At 44.1% G+C, this 21,552-nt stretch overlaps 1 protein-coding gene across 1 annotated transcript; it reads right to left on the reverse strand.

The window, feature by feature from the left end:
- Positions 1-1,315: 1,315 nt before the first annotated feature.
- On the reverse strand, positions 1,316-2,005 carry LOC127008454 (uncharacterized). The gene has a single exon (XM_050880598.1). The coding sequence runs from the start codon at positions 2,003-2,005 to the stop codon at positions 1,316-1,318; it is 690 nt and encodes a 229-aa protein (XP_050736555.1).
- Between the last annotated feature and the right edge of the window lie 19,547 nt (positions 2,006-21,552).

Raw genomic sequence — 21,552 nt, forward strand, 5'->3', positions numbered from 1 at the left:
CGTCACACGGGGCCTGGGGATGGGGTAATATGCGTCACACGGGGCCTGGGGATGGGGTAATATGCGTCACACGGGGCCTGGGGATGGGGTAATATGCGTCACCGGGGGCGGGGTGTGGGGTTAATTCGTCACACGGGGCCCCGGGATGGGGTAATATGCGTCACACGGGGCCTGGGGATGGGGTAATATGCGTCACACGGGGCCCGGGGATGGGGTAATATGCGTCACACGGGGCCTGGGGATGGGGTAATATGCGTCACACGGGGCCTGGGGATGGGGTAATATGCGTCACACGGGGCCTGGGGATGGGGTAATATGCGTCACACGGGGCCCGGGGTCGAGGTAATATGCGTCACACGGGGCCTGGGGATGGGGTAATATGTATCACACGGGGCCGGGGCGGTGTTTCATGCGCCACACGGGGTCGGGGCGGTGTTTTATGCGCCACACGGGGTCGGGGCGGTGTTTCTAGCGTCACACGGGGCCTGGGGATGGGGTAATATGCATCACATGGGGCCGGGGCGGTGTTTCATGCGCCACACGGGGACGGGGCGGTGTTTCATGCGTCACACGGGGCCGGGGCGGTGTTTCATGCGCCACACGGGGACGGGGCGGTGTTTCATGCGTCACACGGGGCCAGGGCGGTGTTTCATGCGTCACACATAGCCGGGGCGGTGTTTCATGCGTCACACGGGGCCGGGGCGGTGTTTCATGCGTCACACGGGGCCGGGGCGGTGTTTCATGCGTCACAAGGGGCAGGGGCGGTGTTACATGCGCCACACGGGACGGGGCGGTGTTTCATGCGTCACACGGGGCTGTGCGGGTCTTTCATGCGTCACACGGGGCCGGGGCGGTGTTTCATGCGCCACACGGGGACGGGGCGGTGTTTCATGCGTCACACGGGGCTGAGAGGGTATTTCATGCGTCACACGGGGCCGGGGCTGTGTTTCATGCGTCACACGGGGCCGGGGCGGTGTTTCATGCGCCACACGGGGCCGGGGCGGTGTTTCATGCGTCACACGGGGCCGGGGCGGTGTTTCATGCGTCACACGGGGCCGGGGCGGTGTTTCATGCGCCACACGGGGACGGGGCGGTGTTTCATGCGTCACACGGAGCCGGGGCGGTGTTTCATGCGCCACACGGGGCCGGGGCGGTGTTTCATGCGTCACACGGGGCCGGGCCGGTGTTTCATGCGTCACACGGGGCCGGGCCGGTGTTTCATGCGTCACACGGGGCCGGGGCGGTGTTTCATGCGCCACACGGGGCCGGGCCGGTGTTTCATGCGCCACACGGGGCCGGGGCGGTGTTTCATGCGTCACACGGGGCCGGGCCGGTGTTTCATGTCACACAGGGCCGGGCGGTGTTCATGCGCCACACGGGGACGGGCCGGTGTGTCATGCGCCACTCGGGGCCGGGGCGGTGTTTCATGCGCCACACGGGGCCGGGGCGGTGTTTCATGCGCCACACGGGGCCGGGGCGGTGTTTCATGCGCCACACGGGGCCGGGGCGGTGTTTCATGCGTCACACGGGGCCGGGCCGGTGTTTCATGCGTCACACGGGGCCAGGGCGGTGTTTCATGCGCCACACGGGGACGGGGCGGTGTTTCATTCGTCACACGGGGCTGAGAGGGTATTTCATGCGTCACACGGGGCCGGGGCTGTGTTTCATACGTCACCCGGGGCCGGGGCGGTGTTTCATGCGTCACACGGGGCCGGGGCGGTGTTTCATGCGTCACACGGGGCCGGGGCGGTGTTTCATGCGTCACACGGGGCCGGGGCGGTGTTTTATGCGTCATACGGGGACGGGGCGGTGTAGTATGCGTCACACGGGGACGGGGCGGTGTAGTATGTGTCACACGGGGCCGGGGCGGTGTTTCATACGTCACCCGGGGCCGGGGCGGTGTTTCATACGTCACCCGGGGCCGGGGCGGTGTTTCATGCGTCACACGGGGCCGGGGCGGTGTTTCATGCGTCACACGGGGCCGGGGCGGTGTTTTATGAGTCATACGGGGACAGGGCGGTGTATGTGTCACACGGGGCCGGGGCGGTGTTTCATGCGTCACACGGGGCCGGGGCGGTGTTTTATGCGTCACACGGGGACGGGGCGGTGTAGTATGCGTCACACGGGGCCGGGGCGGTATAGTATGTGTCACACGGGGTCGGGGCGGTGTTTCATGCGTCACACGGGGTCCGGAGCTGTTATATGCGTTACACGGGGCCCGGGGCAGTGTTTTATGCGTCACACGGGGCCCGGGGCAGTGGTTTATGCGTCACACGGGGTCCGGAGCTGTTTCATGCGCTACTCGGGACCGGGGCGGTGTTTTATGCGTCACACGGGGCCCTGTATCATGCGTCACACGGGGCCCTTTTGCAGTAAGTGTTCTAATGTAGTCTTCGCGAATATCCCTGTTCTGGGGCCCCACGTGTATAAGGGGATAAGAGGAAAGCTTCTTGTGGGGCCCCTGGCGGAAGGAAGGCATTACGCTCCTTACAGGGGGAGGAGGAGGAGGAAGAGAGGGAAGAGAAGGAACAAAACAAAATATACTTGCTTTTCAGGGTTTTTAGTTGCGTGTGTTGTAGAATGCGTGTTTCTTCTCTTATCAACACACACACACACACACACACACACACACACACACACACACGAAAAAAATAGTCTTGGAATTGTTTTGTTTTTACATATATATATCTATATCTATATCTATATCTATATCTATCTATCTATATATCTATATCTATATATATATATATATATATATATATATATATATATATATATATATATATATTTTTTTGTGTGTGTAGTATGTGTGTGTGTGTGTGTGAGAGAGAGAGAGAGAGAGAGAGAGAGAGAGAGAGAGAGAGAGAGAGAGAGAGAGAGAGAGAGAGAGAGAGAGAGAGAGAGAGAGAGAGAGAAAAGGAGGCGTGTGTGTGTTTAAGTTTTTTGTCAGCGTGTTTGTTTTCTTTGTTTGTTTGTCTAATGTTTGTTTATGGCTTCCTTTCTCTGCACGTTCTTCCTGTTTTCTTTTGTAACGCTTCACATTTTCTTTGATGCGCACGCTTCCGTTTTCTTTGTGGTGTCCTTCCTCTCGTGAATGTTCGGAGGGATGGATTGATTTTATTTTATCTGATCGTATTTTATTTCTTTTACTTTTTTCTTTACTCTTTTACTTTTTTACTCTTTCTTAATCTACCATTTTATTATCGTTCACATTTCACTGTCAACTCATTTTCTTTTTCTTTTTATATTGTTCTTTTTCGTCTTTTATTTTCACATTCGTTTCCCTTTCTTTTTCTTGCGTTTTCATTTATTATTTTCTTTTCTTTGTAATTATTGATCTTTTCCTTATCGTTCCCATTACACATCAATTCGTTTTTCCTCTTTATCTATTTTTCTTTTTCGTTTCATTTTCTTTTTCGTTTCATTTCTTTTTCTGTTCCTTCATTCACTCTTTCTATTTGTAATTATTGATCTTTTTATTATCTTTCACATTTAACATTTAACTTATTTTCTTCTTTTTTTATTGAATGTTCTTTTTCGTCTTTCGGTTTTACACTCCTTTTCCTTTCCTTTTCCTGCGTTTTCATTTATATTTTTCTCTTCCTTTTCATTGTAAGTCTTTTTTGCCTTCCTGAACTTACCAATCAGCTTTGTCATCAATCATGCTCTCTCTCTCTCTCTCTCTCTCTCTCTCAAATCTCATTCTCCCTTTTGTAGAAAATGCTTTGCCGGCTTGTCAGTACTTCAATTTTCCTCAGTCCTCAAAGCCCCCGAGAGAGAGAGAGAGAGAGAGAGAGAGAGAGAGAGAGAGAGAGAGAGAGAGAGAGAGAGAGAGAGAGAGAGAGAGAGAGAGAGAGAGAGAGAGAGAGAGACGTTTCCTTCTCCCCTGCAGTTCTATTTAGGCAGGAAATGGTTTCACTGTAAATAGAGAAAAATAAAGCAATGGCCTTGTTTACCACTGTTGAGAGAGAGAGAGAGAGAGAGAGAGAGAGAGAGAGAGAGAGAGAGAGAGAGAGAGAGAGAGAGAGAGAGAGAGATACTTGAAATAACGAGTCAAATCCTTTTAGTGAGGCAAATGGAAGAAGATGAAGACAAGAGGAAAGAAGAATATGAGGAAAATGAACTGGAAATTGAAAGGAGGGGAAAATAATTTGAAAAGGAAAAGAAGAAAACGATCATAATAAAAAAATATAATTGACAAAGGAAGAGAAACATATTAACGTATAAGGAATAAGATAAACTGATAGAGAGAAGAATGAAGGAAAAGAGGATGATAAAAGTAGACATTACAGAAGACAATGAACGTGATAAAAGGGAGATAGATAGATAGATAGATAGCTAGATAAATAGATAAATAGTTGAATAGACTGGCAGATAGGTAGGTAGGTTGTGTGAGAGAGAGAGAGAGAGAGAGAGAGAGAGAGAGAGAGAGAGAGAGAGAGAGAGAGAGAGAGAGAGAGAGAGAGAGAGAGAGAGAATAATGAGATGCCAGGTACTCAAATAGGAGGAAAAAGAAATGAGGGAGAGAAAAAAATAGGGAAGAAAAAAAAAATGATGAATGTGAAGGAAGGAAAGATGGAGAAGAAGGAGGAGGAAGAGGAGGAGGAGGAGGAGAAGGAGGAGGAGGAGGAGGAGATGATAATTATGAGGGAAAGAAAAGTGAGCTGTTTCCGGAAAGAATTACAGGAATGAAAAAAAAAGAAGAAAAAATGTTACGACTTTAATGATGGGAAAAAAGTGAAGAATTTGAGGAGGGAAAAATAGTGAAGGAGGAAAGAAATGTCAGGTAGGAAGAGGCAGGTAATGAGAGAGAGAGAGAGAGAGAGAGAGAGAGAGAGAGAGAGAGAGAGAGAGAGAGAGAGAGAGAGAGAGAGAGAGAGAGAGAGAGAGAGAGATGTAAACAGAAAGACAGAGAGACAAGCAGAAAGATAAACAGAAAGACAGACAGCCAGACACGGTGAGAAGAGACAGACAGACAGACAGACACAGACAGACAGACAGACACAGACAGACAGACAGATAAAGAGACAGGAAGAGAGACAGACAGACAGACACAGACAGACAGACAGATAAAGAGACAGGAAGAGAGACAGACAGACAGACACAGACAGACAGACAGATAAAGAGACAGGAAGATAGACAGACAGACACAGACAGACAGACAGAGACAGACAGATAAAGAGACAGGAAGAGAGACAGACAGACAGACACAGACAGACAGACAGACAGAGAGACAGACAGATAAAGAGACAGGAAGAGAGACAGACAGACAGACACAGACAGACAGACAGACAGAGAGACAGACAGATAAAGAGACAGGAAGAGACAGACAGACAGACAGATAAAGAGACAGGAAGAGAGACAGACAGACAGACACAGACAGACAGACAGACAGAGAGACAGACAGACAGACACAGACACAGACAGACAGATAAAGAGACAGGAAGAGAGACAGACAGACAGACAGAGACAGACAGATAAAGAGACAGGAAGAGAGACAGACAGACAGACAGAGAGACAGACAGATAAAGAGACAGGAAGAGAGACAGACAGACAGACAGAGACAGACAGATAAAGAGACAGGAAGAGAGACAGACAGACAGACAGAGAGACAGACAGATAAAGAGACAGGAAGAGAGACAGACAGACAGACAGAGAGACAGACAGATAAAGAGACAGGAAGAGAGACAGACAGACAGACACAGGCAGACAGACAGACAGATAAAGAAACAGGAAGAGAGACAGACAGACAGACAGAGAGACAGTCAGATAAAGAGACAGGAAGAGAGAGAGACAGACAGACACAGACAGACAGACAGACAGAGAGACAGACAGATAAAGAGACAGGAAGAGAGACAGACAGACAGACACAGACAGACAGACAGACAGAGAGACAGACAGATAAAGAGACAGGAAGAGACAGACAGACAGACAGATAAAGAGACAGGAAGAGAGACAGACAGACACAGGCAGACAGACAGACAGACTCAGACAGAAGGGACATTAAACGTAAAATAAAAAGGGGAAAAATATGAATAAATGGACAAAAAAAAACGTAATAAATATATGAATAAAACGTTACATTTTAGTAAATTTATGACTGTTCCTTGCCGTAAAAAATAATGTTTCCCCTTTTTTTTTTTAATTTGAAGTGCTTCGCATATGACTATATTTTTTCTTCTTTATTACACGTATGTTTATAAAAAATGGCGTTACTGTTTTTATTCATTTTCAGTTCAACCGTAACGGAGTAATTTTGTTTTGGTTGTATATTTCAATACCAATAACTGTGTCAAAACTCATTTCATTTATTTTCTCTCTATATTTCGTTCCAATTTTCTTTTATTTCCACAATTTTCACTTATTTTCTCGATGTGGCTTGGCTCTCTCTCTCTCTCTCTCTCTCTCTTCGTTGGATTGTTTTCTTTAAATTTTGTCATATTTTGCTTCCTTGTCGTTTCTTGTTCCGCAAAATATATAATGTTTTCCTGTTCTATCCTTCCGCCCTCCTTCCTTTTATCTTTACTTCCTTTTTTTCCCTTTTCCTCCTCCTTTACCATCTTCTTTACCTTCCTCTTCCAATTTTTCTTTCCCTTCTTCCCTTCTTCTTTCCCTTCTTTCTGTGTTCTACCATTCTTTCTTTCCTTCTTTTTTTCTCACTTTCCTGTTCCTATCCTTCTTTACTTTTTTTTTCTGTTTTATCATCCTGCCTTCTAACTTAACTTTTCTCTTTTCCCTTTCCTGTTTCTTTCCCTCCTTCCTTCCTTCTCTTCTTTTCGTGTTCTGTCATCTCTCCTTCCTTCCATCTTTCCTTTATTTTCTTATCTTCCCTGTTCCTTTCCTTTCTTTTTTTATTCGCCATTTTCCTTCCTTTTCTTCTCTTTTCTGTTCCTTTCTTCCCTTCTTTCCATGTTATGTCATCTCTTCTTTCTTCCATCTCTCTTTCCATTTTTTCATCTTCCTGTTCCTTTTTCTTCCTTACTTTCTTTCCTTCTTTCTGTGTTTTATTCTTCTATCTCTTCTTTTTTTCCTTGTCTGTTCCTTTACCTTAGTTTCTATCATTTCTTTCTTTACGTGTTCTACCCTATCTCCTTCCTTCTGTCTTCCGTTTTTCCTCTTTTCTGTTCCCTTCCCTCCTTTCTTTCTTTTTCGGTCTATCTCCCCGCTTTCCTTATGTCTTCGCTTCCCTTTTTCTCTTATCCTGTACCTTTCCCTCCTTCTGTCCGTGTTTTGTCTTCTCCTTCTTTCCCTCTCCCCTTCCTTTTTTCCTCCTTTTCCTGCTCCTTTCCTTCCTTGCTGCCTTCTGTCTGTATTGTCATCTCGCTTTCTCTTCCATCTTCCTCTCTTTTCCTTTTCTCCTACTTTTCTTCCTTTTCCGTGTTCTGTCATCCCTCCTTCCTTCCTTCTCCCCTTCCTTTTTTTCCCTTTTCCTGCTCCTTTCCCTCCTTACTTCTTTCTTTGTTGTCATCTCGCTTTCTCTTCCATCTTCCTCTCTTTTCCTTTTCTCCTACTTTTCTTCCTTTTCCGTATTCTGTCATCCCTCCTTCCTTCCTTCTCCCCTTCCTTTTTTTCCTTTTTCCTGCTCCTTTCCCTCCTTACTTCTTTCTTTGTTGTCATCTCGCTTTTTCTAAAATCTTCCTCTCTTTTCCTTTCCTCCTATCTTTCTTCCCTTTCCGTATTCTGTCATCCCTCCTTCCTTCCTTCTCCCCTTCCTTTTTCCTCCTTACTTCCTTCTTTCTGTGTTGTCATCTCGCTTTTTCTTCCATCTTCCTCTCTTTTCCTTTTCTCGTACCTTTCTTCCCTTTCCGTATTCTGTCATCCCTCCTTCCTTCCTTCTCCCCTTCCTTTTTTTCCCTTTTCCTGCTCCTTTCCCTTCTAACTTCTTTCTTTGTTGTCATCTCGCTCTCTCTTCCATCTTCCTCTCTTTTCCTTTCCTCCTACCTTTCTTCCCTTTCCGTATTCTGTCATCCCTCCTTCCTTCCTTCTCCCCTTCCTTTTTTCCCTTTTCCTGTCCTTTTTCGTCCTTACTCCCTTGCATTTACATTCATTTATTCGCATCCTCATAACTCTCCTCCTGCCTTCCCTCTTGCCCTCCCTTCCCTCCCTCCCTTCCCCGTCCCTCCCTCCTTCCCTCCTTCTTTCCCTCCTTCATGAATGTATAACGTTAAGTAAGAATTTCCTTCACATTTCACCAGGTAGGGAGAGAGAGAGAGAGAGAGAGAGAGAGAGAGAGAGAGAGAGAGAGAGAGAGAGAGAGAGAGAGAGAGAGAGAGAGGAAAGCCACAATTATGTAAAGTAGTTTCCTCTCCCTTCTCTTTTTTTTCTCTCATTATTTCTTCCTATTTTTTATTTTCCTCTTCTCCCTTACTCTTTCTTTCATTGCTCTTATAATTCTTTTTCCTCCTCCTCCTCCTCCTCCTCCTCCAGTTTATTATGTCGGTGTAATTGTGTGTGTGTGTGTGTGTGTGTGTGTGTGTGTGTGTGTGTGTGTGTGTGTGTGTGTGTGTTGCATTATAATCCTTTGTATTTCTTTCCGTGTCTGTCAATTTGTCTTTTCGGCTGTTTGTCTTTCTCTTTTCGCCTTTCCTCTGTGTCTGTCTGTCTTCTCTCTTCTTCTTCTCTCTCTCTCTCTCTCCCATCAGCATTTTATCGTGTGCATCTTCAATACATCTCTCTCCGTCTCTTCCCTCCCCTCTTTATCTTTCTCCTTCGCCGCCTGTCTTTTATTTCTTCCTCCTCTTTCACGCGAGAGAGAGAGAGAGAGAGAGAGAGAGAGAGAGAGAGAGAGAGAGAGAGAGAGAGAGAGAGAGAGAGAGAGAGAGAGAGAGAGAGAGAGAGAGAGAGAGAGAGAGAGAGAGAGAGGACACACAAAAGTAAAAAGTCACCATCTCTTCCTCCTCCTCCTCCTCAACCTCCTCCTCCTCCTCCTCCTCCTCCACTCCTCGCCGTCTTCGGGTCTGACTTATTCCTTCCCTCCTGACCCTCCGCGGAGGAAGAAGAAGAATGGAGGAAACTTCTCAGGAGGGAGAGACAAATTTCCTTCCCTTCGAACTTACTTGAACCCCTAATGTAATCTGCCTCGGAAGGGCTCTCCTGAGGGGCCTGACGGGGGGGGGGGGGAGAGGAGGAGGAAGAGGAGGAAGAAAGGAATAGGAGGAGGTAGGAGGAGTCTGCTCTGGGCTTAGTATGAGGGAACGTTGAAGAGGAGAGAAAAAAAAGAGGAAGAAGAAGAAGAAGACGACGAAGAAGAAGAAGAAGAAGAAGAGAGAGAAAAATTATAGGAAGGTTGACTTGTGATTGTTGTATTGAGAGGTTGGGTGGGGAGATGGGGGGGTGGGGAAGGGAGGAAGGGGAGAGATGGGGAGGGGTAGGAGTGGTTATGTAAGACAGTGGGGTTGGGTAAGGAGTAGATGGGGAATGGTAGATCGGGAAGGGGTTGAGTTTGATAAGGGAGGAGAAAGGGGAGGAAAGGAGTGAGGGGTTTAGTAGGTGGTTAAATATATAGAATGGATAGGTGAAGGGAAGGGCACAGAAGGGTAAGGAAAGGACAGGAAATTAAAGGAAAGAAAATGGAAGGGAAAGGAAGGGAAGGGAAGGTAAGTTGGAGACAGGAGGGAAAGGAAGGGAAATGAAAGGGAAGGGAAGGGAAGTGAAGAGCAGGAAAGGGAAGGGACGGACATACTTTGGAGAGGGGAAGCAGAAGGGGATAGGGGAAGGATGTGGTATGGGGAAGGAATGGTGTGGGAGAGGGTGTAAGAGAGTGGTGATTATGAGGTGGAAATAGTTGATGAAGGGAAGGGAAGGGAAGGTATACTATATATTTTTGGGGGAGGGAAAGCTCTTGTGGGTAGGGGAAGGGAGAGGTATGGGCAAGGAATGAAGGGAGACAGAGAGTAAGGGAGTGGGTGGTTATAATTAGGGAAATAGTTGAAGGTAAGTAAAGGCAAGGGAAGGAAATGAGGTATGGGAGAAGAGGGAGGGAATGGGGAGCAGTGGAAAGTGGTGGAGTGGGGAGGGGTTGAGTAAGATGGGGTGATGAGGTGGTGAGGATATTGGTGGGGAAAGTGGGGATGACCATGTGAAGGGAATGAAATAGGGTGATTGGGAAGGGGAAAGGGAAGAGTAGAGAGCAATGGGAGGAAGAAAGAGGAAAGGTTATGAGAGGGATGAAGGGAATGATGGGGAGGTGATGATAAAGAGATGGAAGAGAGGAAAAGGAGAAAGAATAAAATGGAAAGGTTGATAAAGGAAAACAAACAACAACTAAAAAGAGAAAATAGATGTCAAGAAAGACAACGAATCAAGAGGAAACAATAAACAATCGAAAAGCAAGAATAGGAAGGGGGAAGAGGGGAAATATGACCGAGAAGGGGAAATTGAAAAAAAAAGAAGAGAAGGAAAAAGAAAAAGGGAAAGTTTGATAAAGCAGGAACACAACAACAAGAAACAACAACATCGAGAAACAAAAGGAAGAAAGTTAGGACAGAAAAGCAATCATGAGGAATGAATAAACGAAGAGGAAGAAAAGGAAGAAGTGGAAGAGAGAGAGAGAGAGAGAGAGAGAGAGAGAGAGAGAGAGAGAGAGAGAGAGAGAGAGAGAGAGAGAGAGAGAGAGAGAGAGAGAGAGAGAGAGAGAGAGAGAGAGAGAGAGAGAGAGAGAGAGAGAGAGAGAGAGAGAGAAAGAGAGAGAGAGAGAGAGATGAGGGGGTAGGGGGTGAATGGGAGAGATGGAAGAAAGGAGAGTCAAGATAAGAAAGACACGAGAGGAAGGAAGGGAAGAAAGGGAAGGAGAGGGGGAGGAGGAGGAGGAGGTAGAGAAAGGTAACTGGAGGCTGAATTTCGAGATTTAGTTTGTTTGTATTCATCCATGTCGGTTCGATAATGCTGTTGTTTTTATCATTTATTTATTTATTTATTGATGTTGCTTGCTCTTGTTAAGGTTAAAGGCTCGTGTTTTCTGCCCCGGGGAATCGAACGCAACCGGAATTAATTGCTGCTTTTCTTTGTTTCCCCGCTACCTGTTTCTTTTTTTGTGTGTGTGTGGGTGTGTGGGTGTGGGTGTCTGTGACTCGATGAAGAGAAAAAAAAGAAGTAAATTTTAGTGTATTTTCATGTATGTCTTTGTATTTGATGTAGGAGAAGAAAAAAAGTTAAATATTGACGACTTTTTTATTTTATTTATTTATTTTTATTTATTTATTTTTTGTGTGTATGATTTGTGAAGAGAAAAAAAAGAAGTAGAATATTAATGTTTTTGTGTGTGTGTCTGATGAAGAAAAGGAGTTCAAATATCAATGATTGATTTGTTATGTGATGAAAAGAAGAAAACGAAGAGAATAATGTTTTTGTTTGTTTGTGTGTGTGCTAAAAGAAAAAAAAAAGCATAATATTGAATTTTTGGGGGGGAGGTGGAGAAAAAAAAACGTTATATAACAATTATTTTTTCTCTCCTCAGCTTCAGATTTGTAGTGATATGCTCCTAATTCGTAACATGTTGATCGTCTTCTGCCTTTCTTTCTTTCTTCTTTTCGTTGTTTTTTTTCATACTATTGTTATTTTACTTTTTGTTTTAATGTTTTTTTTTTTTTAAGGGGCGCATTTGGTAATGATTTCTGTTATCCGTTTATTATTTCCTTTTTCTTTTTTAATCCGCATCGTTATCTTCATCTATATGACTTTTTTTTTTATTTCATGGTTACTCTATTGATTTATTATTACTAGCTTCACCATCATCACCATCACAATCACAATGACTGCTCCATAAACCACAACCACCACCACCACTACCACCGCTAGTAAAACAAACAATGCCATTAATCGCTTTGTTAGTCAGTATGGAGCCAATCAAACATCACAAGAGAGAGAGAGAGAGAGAGAGAGAGAGAGAGAGAGAGAGAGAGAGAGAGAGAGAGAGAGAGAGAGAGAGAGAGAGAATGGGGTGGGGGGCGGAGGAAAAAGTCAGGTTAAAATATGAGGGAATAAAAAGTTGGGATAAAAAAAAAAATAGAAAAGTAAGCCCTCAAAGGAAACCCCGAAGAGAAAATGTATTATGGACGACGAAGGAATTGGATGCTATTTGAAAAGACTTACACGCGCTAGTCAGACATTATTAATTTTTCCTCTTATTCTATCGTGGTTATTTTTCCTTTTCTCGTTATTTTTGCTTTCGACATTTCCTCTGTACCACTTTTCTTCTTTGTCTTTTTTTGTCTTTGTCTGTCTGTCTCTGTTTCCCGTATTCTTTCTTTTTTTGTGTCTGTTTTCTGTTTGTCTCTGCCTCTGTCTTTCTCTGTCTGTCTATCTCTATCTGTGTCTGTCTTTCTATCTCTATTTATTTATCTGTCTGTCTATCTGTCATCCCTATCTTACATTTTTTTAACCTTCCCCTGTTACCCTTTTCTTTCTCCTCCTCTTCCTCTACTACTACTACTACTACTACTACTACTACTACTACTACTACTACTACTACTACTACTACTACTTCTTCTCCTCCTCCTCCTCCTCCACGTCCTCGTCCTCCCCTCTCTTCCCCTTTGATCCTTACTTCTTCCTTTTCTTTTTTCTTCCATTTTTCGCTAAGCTACAAAAGAAGAAAAGAGAGAGGGACGAAAAATCTTGGCCAAAACTTTTCACTCCGCCTTAAAACGTTCCTGAAATTTTGTGCATTTAGTGCCTATCATAAGACGAGAGAGAGAGAGAGAGAGAGAGAGAGAGAGAGAGAGAGAGAGAGAGAGAGAGAGAGAGAGAGAGAGAGAGAGAGAGAGGTACAATAAAGTGATATGGATTTTCTTATTTCCTTTTTTACTTTTCTTTTGGCCAATTTTCGGTGATTTCTTTTTCTTTTACGATGTTTTAAAAGCGTGTGTGTGTATGTGTGTGTGTGTGTGTGTGTGTGTGTGTGTGTGCGCCAGGGAGAGAGAGAGAGAGAGAGAGAGAGAGAGAGAGAGAGAGAGAGAGAGAGAGAGAGAGAGAGAGAGAGAGAGAGAGAGAGCTGTGGGTGGGGGGGTGGGGGAGCGAATCTTTCTTTATTTCGACAGCATTGCGACAGACACGCAAGCACACACACACACACACACACACACACACACACACACACACACACACACACACACACACACACACACACACACACACACACACACACACACACTGCCATACAATCCGACTTCCCAATTAGAAGGAGAAAATTGTGAGATACGGCGATGCGTTGGGACCCATTAAAATTTGAGAGAGAGAGAGAGAGAGAGAGAGAGGAAGGAAGGAAGGAAGGAAGGAAGGAAGGAAAAGAAAAAGAGTGTGTGGGAAACGATGAAGAAGTGGATCGTCTCTCTCTCTCTCTCTCTCTCTCTCTCTCTCTCTCTCTCTCTCTCTCTCTCTCTCTCTCTGGGAAACACACACACACACACACACACACACACACACACACACACACACACACACACACACACACACACACACACACACACATTCATTCGCGTGCTTTTAACCACCGCCACCACCACTACCTCCTCCTCCTCCTCCTCCTCCACACTAGGGAAAAGAATAGGGAGAGGAGGAGAAAGAAAAGAGAGAGGGGGCGTTGTAATTATTTCTGTTGGGGAGGAGGAGGAGGAGGAGGAGTGGAGGAGAGAGGGGGTATCGTTATTATTCGTGTGATAGTAAGGAAGGGAGGAATAGGAGGAGGAGGAGGAAGAGGAGAAAGAAGAAGAGGAGGAGGTGGAGGAGGAGGAGGAGGAGGAGGAGGAGGAGGAGTATGGGTTAGGACCTTGTTAGCGGCTCACCTGCATGTTACCTGTAGTCTCTCTCTCTCTCTCTCTCTCTCTCTCTCTCTCTCTCTCTCTCTCTCTCTCTCTCTCTCTCTACTAATGGTTTTATGAGGTTATTTCTTATGTCTGTTCTTTTGTTTTATTATTATTGTTTTTTTCTTATTGCGTTTTTTTCATTTTCATTGTTTTATTGTATTCATTTATTGTGTTCTCTTTTTCTGGGTTTGTATAATTCTCTCTCTTCCCTTTTCCTTTCCATTTGATTTTTGTTTCTATTTATGAATTTCTTACAAGTCATTCGTTGATTATTCCTAGGCATTGATTTGTTTTTCTTTCATCGTCTTTTTTTTTATTTGTTTTCCTTTCCTCGATTATATCTGACTTATTTTCTCTTCCCCTCAACTATACAATTTTTTTTCTCATACTCATTGTCCATATTAATTTCTTTTCTATTTCCTCTTTCCTCTTCAATTTTCGCTTTTTCAACCATTCGTTTTTTTGTATTTTGCTCTCATCTCCTCCTTTCCTGCATTCTTTCTTTTTTATTTTCTTCTTTTTGTTTTGACTTTTTTCTGCTTTTTTTCTTCTTATCTTTCATTTCATTTCATCTCTTTGCGCTATCATTCTTTCTTTAAATTTCTTTCTTATGTTTTTTTTCTTTTTTTCCCTTTTCTTTCTCTTATTGCTCCATTCCCAATTTTCTTTCCTTTTCCTTGTTTCCCTCTTCTTCTTTATATCCCCTTCTTAGTCCTTCTTCATCCTCAATTCACTTTTAACTCCTTGCTTTCATTTTTTATTCTTCCGTGTGTCTCTTTCAGTATTTTTTTCATTTTTATTTTTCATTTTCATTTTTTTATTTTTTCTCTTCCTATTTTTTCTTCCTTCCGTGATTTCCTCTCCGTTTATCTAATATTCAGGCTCATTTTTTTCCATTTTTTTCTCATATCTTAATTTTGCCTCTCGTCTTGTTCTTCTGCCCTTTATTTTTATTCCATTTTCCTTTTTATTTAACCCCTCGAGTCTGTCTCTCTCTCTCTCTCTCTCTCTCTCTCTGTCTTCTTTTTCTCTCCACATTTGCAGCAACATTCACCTCATTTTCGCTGCATTTATACTTTCCTTCTTTTATCCCTAATGGCTCTTGACCTTTATGCCGGGAGAGAGAGAGAGAGAGAGAGAGAGAGAGAGAGAGAGAGAGAGAGAGAGAGAGGGGGGGGGGGGAGATGTGGAGAAGTTTCAGGTATTTTCTGTATCTAGCAAATCTTTCCAGTTGTTGGTGTGAGCTTCCCGTCCCTCCCCTCTAACGACGGTACTCTCTCTCTATTCTGCGTAGCAGCTGGATCATGTTCTTATCTCCTGAAAGAGATAACTTCCGTGGGCCTTTTGAGGTTGTACCTCCTTGCCTCTAGGTGGAATTTCTGAGGGTTTTTCTTATACTCAAGGAATATTTCAGCTTTTTGGTCTCTCTGGAAGGGCGTCTGATACTCTCTAGAGTTGGTTGAGAATACCTGGTGACAGGTGCCACTGGCCAGGCCTCGCAAGGGTCGTGGAGTTGTGTTAGACGATTCAGAAAGTGAGAACGAATTGCTGGTTCCTCTCCTCCCTTGCCAGCTTTGCTCTGGGTGACTACGCCGGCCCCGTTCTATGGGACAAAGCTTCGAGGACAATAGCTTAAAAGCGCCGGGTTGTGAAAGTCTCTCTCGTGACCGAGGCGTTTTCAAGACCCTGTGGGAGCGAACTCCCAGTGTTGGAGGCATCTAATACAGCAGCATCTAATTTCCATGAGCATTCTTTATCCAATTTAACATATGGTCACATTTTAAGTTATTTCGAGAGCGCTTTTTGATATTTGCCCAAATTGTGAACCTGCTTAAACTTCTTGTGAACCTGCTTAAATTTCTATCAATGTCTTCGAGACTCAGTAAGTGTGACGTCTGTTCCGGACGTTTTGCGGCTCAGTACTTCCAGCTGAGTAGAACTTGTCGCCTCTGTATTAAAAGATTAAGACTTAAGCAGGCTGTGACCGAATTGAGAAACACACACCATGATCTTGAAAATAAGTTTGAAGCACTTCAGGAATTTGTTGCTAACAATGCGGCAGTGACTTCACCATCGATGGTGGAGAGGCCCTCCACCGAGACTGTACCCCGGCTAAACGACCCTTCTGCTTCATGGGAGGACGCGTTACCTTCCTCACAGGTTAACTCCCAGCCTGCCTCACAGGCTAACTCCCAGCCTGCTTCACAGGTTAACTCCCAGCCTGTCTCACAGGCAAACTCCCAGCCTGCCTCACAGGCTTACTCCCAGCCTGCCTCACAGGTCAACTCCCAGCCTGCTTCACAGGCTAACTCCCAGCCAGCCTTACAGGCAAATTCCCAGCCTGCCTCACAGGCTAACTCCCAGCCTGCATCACAGGCTAACTCCGAGCCTGCCCCACTCAACGCTTCTCTTCCTGCTTCACAGGATGACGGGTTCCAACCTGTAAGGAATGGAGCCAAACCGAAGCAATAGGTTCCAGGTGCTGGCAGACACCATGGAGGATGAGTTTGAGACTCGCCTAGTTGGGGACTCCATGGTGCGTGGCCAGCTGGTTGAGTTCTGTGGTCGTTCATCAAACGGCCGCAGAAAACGTTACTGTTATCCAGGTGCCAGACTGGACGACATCACCGCAGCGTGCGATGATGTCACGAATAATGCCGACCGAAACACCCTCTTTGTCCTTCACGCGGGCACAAATGACGTAAGGACAACCCGTTCTGAGGAACTGCTTGAAAAATACCGCCGCATGACCAAGCAGTATAAACGAAAAATGGATGCTAGTAACATCATAATCTTAGGAATCCTCCAGAGGATCGTTGCCAAATCTAGCTTTTACAATAAGGCCTTCAGCACGAACAACAGACTTCAGTCCCTTTGCTCACAAGAAAACGTCCAGTTCGTTAACTTGTGGAACAATTTTTACTACGATTCGGACTTGTTCCTTGCCGATGGCATCCACTTAAACCCTGTTGGAGCAGCCCGTTTCGGGAGGCTGCTCTGTGACCAAGTGGCTCTTCGAAAGCCAAAAAACGCCAATGTGAGAACACCAGCAGCTCCACCGTAAGGGAACACTCAACCCGTGCAACCCCCGACTCGAATCATATTAAAGCTTGCTATATAAACGCTCGTAGCCTACGTAACAAATTTGAATATTTAGAAGCACTCGCAGCTACAAATCATTATCACATCATCGGAGTCAGTCACAAAATCTTGGATAGACACTTCAAATAGAGATTTCATTGCGGAATGTAGATTACCGGGTTATACGATTTTTAGTCACGAAAGAGAGAGAGCAGACGGGGTGGAGGCGTTATCTTATAATATATCCACAACTCTCTCCATCCAGTATACGTGAAAACTGATATTATAACCAATGTGGATACGGTCTTCATATAAGTTAAAAATAAGTCTCGTAAAATAGTAGTTGGACTAATCTATAGACCAACAGGGCAGACTCTTGATATTGACCACGCGTTAAGTGAATTAATATTAGAAACAAGTAGCAGTTGCGAGGCAGTAATTATGGGGGACTTTAACTTGCCAGTAAAAAGATGGGGCGAACCGTTGAACTCTCATACAGGGTTCGACTTGTACACAAATTTATTAGAAAGTGATTTACATCAACACGTCCAAGAACCGACTCGGGAAAATAATATACTTGACCTTATCTTTTCAGCGACAGCTGATCTAGTTACCGAAGTAAATGTTGGTCCAGTTTTTAGTTCTAGCGATCACCGAATAATCACATTCAGCATCAAGATGAAAGAAAGTAAAGTAACTCCTAGTAAAGAAAAGGTGTCAGATTATCAGAGAGTGAATTTCTGTTGTTCACTGATGATCTTCCCAAAACGAACTGTCCTATCCATTCCTACGCCGATGATTCCACTCTGCATTACTCAACTTCTTTTATTAGAAGACCCACCCTACAGGAACTTAACGACTCAAGGCTGGAGGCTGCAGAACGCTTAGCCTCAGACCTTACTATTATTTCCGATTGGGGCAAGAGGAACCTGGTGTCCTTCAACGCCTCAAAAACACAGTTTCTCCACCTATCCACTCGACACAATCTTCCAAACAACTATCCCCTATTCTTTGACAACACCAAGCTATCACCTTCCTCAACACTAAACATCCTCGGTCTATCCTTAACTCAAAATCTCAACTGGAAACTTCATATCTCATCTCTTACTAAATCAGCTTCCTCGAGGCTGGGCGTTCTGTACCGTCTCCGCCAGTTCTTCTCCCCCGCACAGTTGCTGTCTATTTACAGGGGCCTTGTCCGCCCTCGTATGGAGTATGCATCTCATGTGTGGGGGGGGGTCCACTCACACAGCTCTCCTTGACAGAGTGGAATCAAAGGCTCTTCGTCTCATCAGCTCTCCTCCTCATACTGATAGTCTTCTACCTCTCAAATTCCGCCGCCATGTTGCCTCTCTTTCTATCTTCTATCGATATTTTCATGCTGACTGCTCTTCTGAACTTGCTAACTGCATGCCTCCCCTCCTCCCGCGGCCCCGCTGCAAAAGACTTTCTACTCATGCTCATCCCTATACTGTCCAAACCCCTTATGCAAGAGTTAACCAGCATCTTCACTCTTTCATCCCTCACGCTGGTAAACTGTGGAACAATCTTCCTTCATCTGTATTTCCTCTTGCCTGTGACTTGAACTCTTTCAGGAGGAGGGTATCAGGACACCTCTCCTCCCGAAATTGACCGCTGATTTTGAACACTCCTTTAACCTCTGTTCTGGAGCAGTAAGTAGCGGGCCTTTTTTTTTTCCTTTTTTTTTTCATTACGCCCTTGAATTGTCTCCGTAGCTGTAAAAAAAAAAAAAGATTCCGATCAATTTTAAATAATTCTGACTCGACTGTAATTTCGACGGAAACGGATATTGATAAATCGTGAAAGACTTTCACCACAATACTGAACAATGCTATAAGCATATGCGTACCCTATCGTAACAGACGCTCAACTATTAAGAAGAAACCCAAATGATAGAGTAACGAAATTGAAAATGGCCTCTCTTAAGAAACGCGTATACAGTAGATACATAACAACCCAGAATGAGGCTGACAAACTAGAGTTAGACAGAATTCGCCGCGAAACCAAGAAATGAATCAAACGAAGCAAGACAAATCTTGAAGAATATATAGCGGAAACAAGGAAATCTAATCCTAAAGAATTTTTTTAGCTATGTGAATAATAAAGAGTCACTCACTTGTAGTATCGGACCGCTTGCTAATGATAATGGTAACCACACGAACGATGAAAATGAAATGGCTTCAATCCTAAATAACTTTTTCGCATCCGTATTTACCGACGAAGATTGTTTATCATCTCAACCGCCGGAGGCTAGAAGGCCCGAAAATATTTTAAATGGCGTGCTCATCGTAGAAAGTGACATTTTACGCACAATTGAAAAGAACAAAGTAAGCAAAGCTCCTGGCCCAGACAAAATCACATCTAGAATTTTAAAAGAGATCAAACCTCAAATTTGTAAACCGCTCTCTATCTTATTCAATAAATTTTTAACAGCTGGAAAAGTTCCGTCGGATTGGAAACTAGCAAATATCACACCAATTTTCAAAAAGGGGGACAAGTCTCATCCAGGAAACTATCGACCAATTAGCCTGACATCGATTGTTTGTAAGTTAATGGAGACTATCATTCGCGACAATATAGTGAAAATTTTCGAGGAAAATAATATAATAAATAATTCGCAACATGGTTTCCGTAGTAAACGTTCGTGTTTAACTTAACTTACTTGATTTTTTTCATGATATTTTTGAGGTGTTCGATGCAAGCATATCAGTAGATATCATATATCTGGATTTTCAAAAGGCATTTGATAAGGTCCCCCACCAATGATTGCTCAGCAAACTATTGGCGCACGGTATCTCGGGTATTAGGTCCACTTTTGTTTATTATTTATATCAATGACTTAGATACAGGAATTAGTAGTGATATTAGTAAATTTGCAGATGATACCAAGATCGGTAGAGTAATTGAGTCGGATCAGGACGCTAGTATTCTCCAAGGTGAACTCAACAGATTGTATGACTGGGCGGATAAATGGCAGATGGAGTTCAATGTAGGGAAGTGCAGTATTCTGAGTGTAGGTAAGAACAACCCCTCACATAACTATTGCTTAAATGACACTCTCATAAGCAGGTCTGGGTGCGAGAGGGATTTAGGGGTCTTAGTGAGCTCTGATCTCCGTCCAAGGGCACAATGCATTCAAGCTAGAAATCGAGCTAATAGGGTACTGGGATTTATTTCAAGGAACGTAAGCAACAGAAGCCCCGAAGTCTTCCTCAAACTATATTTAGCATTAGTTAGACCTCATCTTGACTATGCGGTTCAGTTCTGGTCACCTTACTATAGAATGGATATCAAAATGTTAGAATCGGTGCAGAGGAGGATGACTAAGATGATTCAGGGGTTGAGAAACTTGCCATACGAGGAAAGACTCAAACAGTTAAACTTGCATTCTCTAGAAAGGCGAAGGGTGCGTGGAGACATGATCGAGGTTTATAAATGGATGAAGGGCTTTAATAAGGGAGACATTCATAAGTTTTTTTGGTAAGAGAACCGGGTAGGACACGAAGTAATGGGTTTAAACTGGATAAATTCAGATTCAACAGGGACATAGGCAAAAATTGGTTTACTAACAGGGTGGTGGATGAGTGGAATAGGCTTAGCAGTCATGTGGTGAGTGCCAATACAATTGTCACATTAAAAAATAGACTAGATAAATTCATGGTGGGGTTAGATACGCGGGAGCTTAGGGTCAAAGGAGCTGCCTCGTACAGGCCTACCGGCCTCTTGTAGACTCCTGCGTTCTTATGTTCTTATGTTCTCATGTAACATTCACAATTGGCTTGTGGACTGGCTCTCTGAGCGGAAACAGAGAGTAGTTCTAAACGGTGTTTCATCTAACTGGCTCGATGTCAGAAGCGGCGTACCTCAAGGATCAGTGCTTGGTCCCATGCTCTTCTTAATTTATGTTAATGATATCGATGATGGGCTCACTTCCAAAGTATCAAAATTTGCTGAGGACACAAAAATCCCTAGTAAGGTAACTACGACACTCGACGAAGAAGCTTTACAATCAGATCTAGATCGACTTGCACGTTGGGCCAATCAATGGCAAATTAAATTTAACGTTGATAAAATTTAATGTAAAGTGTTACACATCGGAAACAATAACAATCGCGTTCAGTACGTAATGAATGGTCAATAACTCTCTGCAGTAAGTAAACAAAAGGATCTTCGAATCACTATACCAAGCAATTTAAAGCCCGGTCAGCATTGTTCAGAGGTAGTTAAAACCGCAAACAAATTGGTTGGCTTCATCGGACGAGTCTTTAATTATAAATCGGAAAAAGTAATATTAAAACTGTATAATTCGCTGGTTCGACCCCATCTAGAGTACTGTGTACAGTTTTGGTCTCCCTATTACAGAAAAGACATAGAAAAGTTGGAACGGGTTCAACGGAGAGTAACAAAAATGATTCCTAGATTGAGAAATTTATCTTATGAACAAAGGCTTAAAGAAGTAAATTTATTCAGCCTATGAAAACGAAGAATGCGAGGCGATCTATTAGAAGTGTTTAAAATGTTTAAAGGATTCGGTGATATTAATGCGGAAGATTAATTTACAATTGATCGATCAAATAGAACAAGAAGAAAGAACAATTTCAAGATAAGTGGTAAAAGATTCTCGTCGCACGAAGCCAAACACTTCTTC

The sequence above is a fragment of the Eriocheir sinensis genome, chromosome 37 (assembly GCF_024679095.1).
Source record: "Eriocheir sinensis breed Jianghai 21 chromosome 37, ASM2467909v1, whole genome shotgun sequence".
Lineage (NCBI taxonomy): Eukaryota > Metazoa > Arthropoda > Malacostraca > Decapoda > Varunidae > Eriocheir > Eriocheir sinensis.

Excerpts from the sequence above, each read along its gene's own strand:
- LOC127008454 (XM_050880598.1), bottom strand. The coding sequence starts at position 2,005 with ATGACTCATAAAACACCGCCCCGGCCCCGTGTGACGCATGAAACACCG.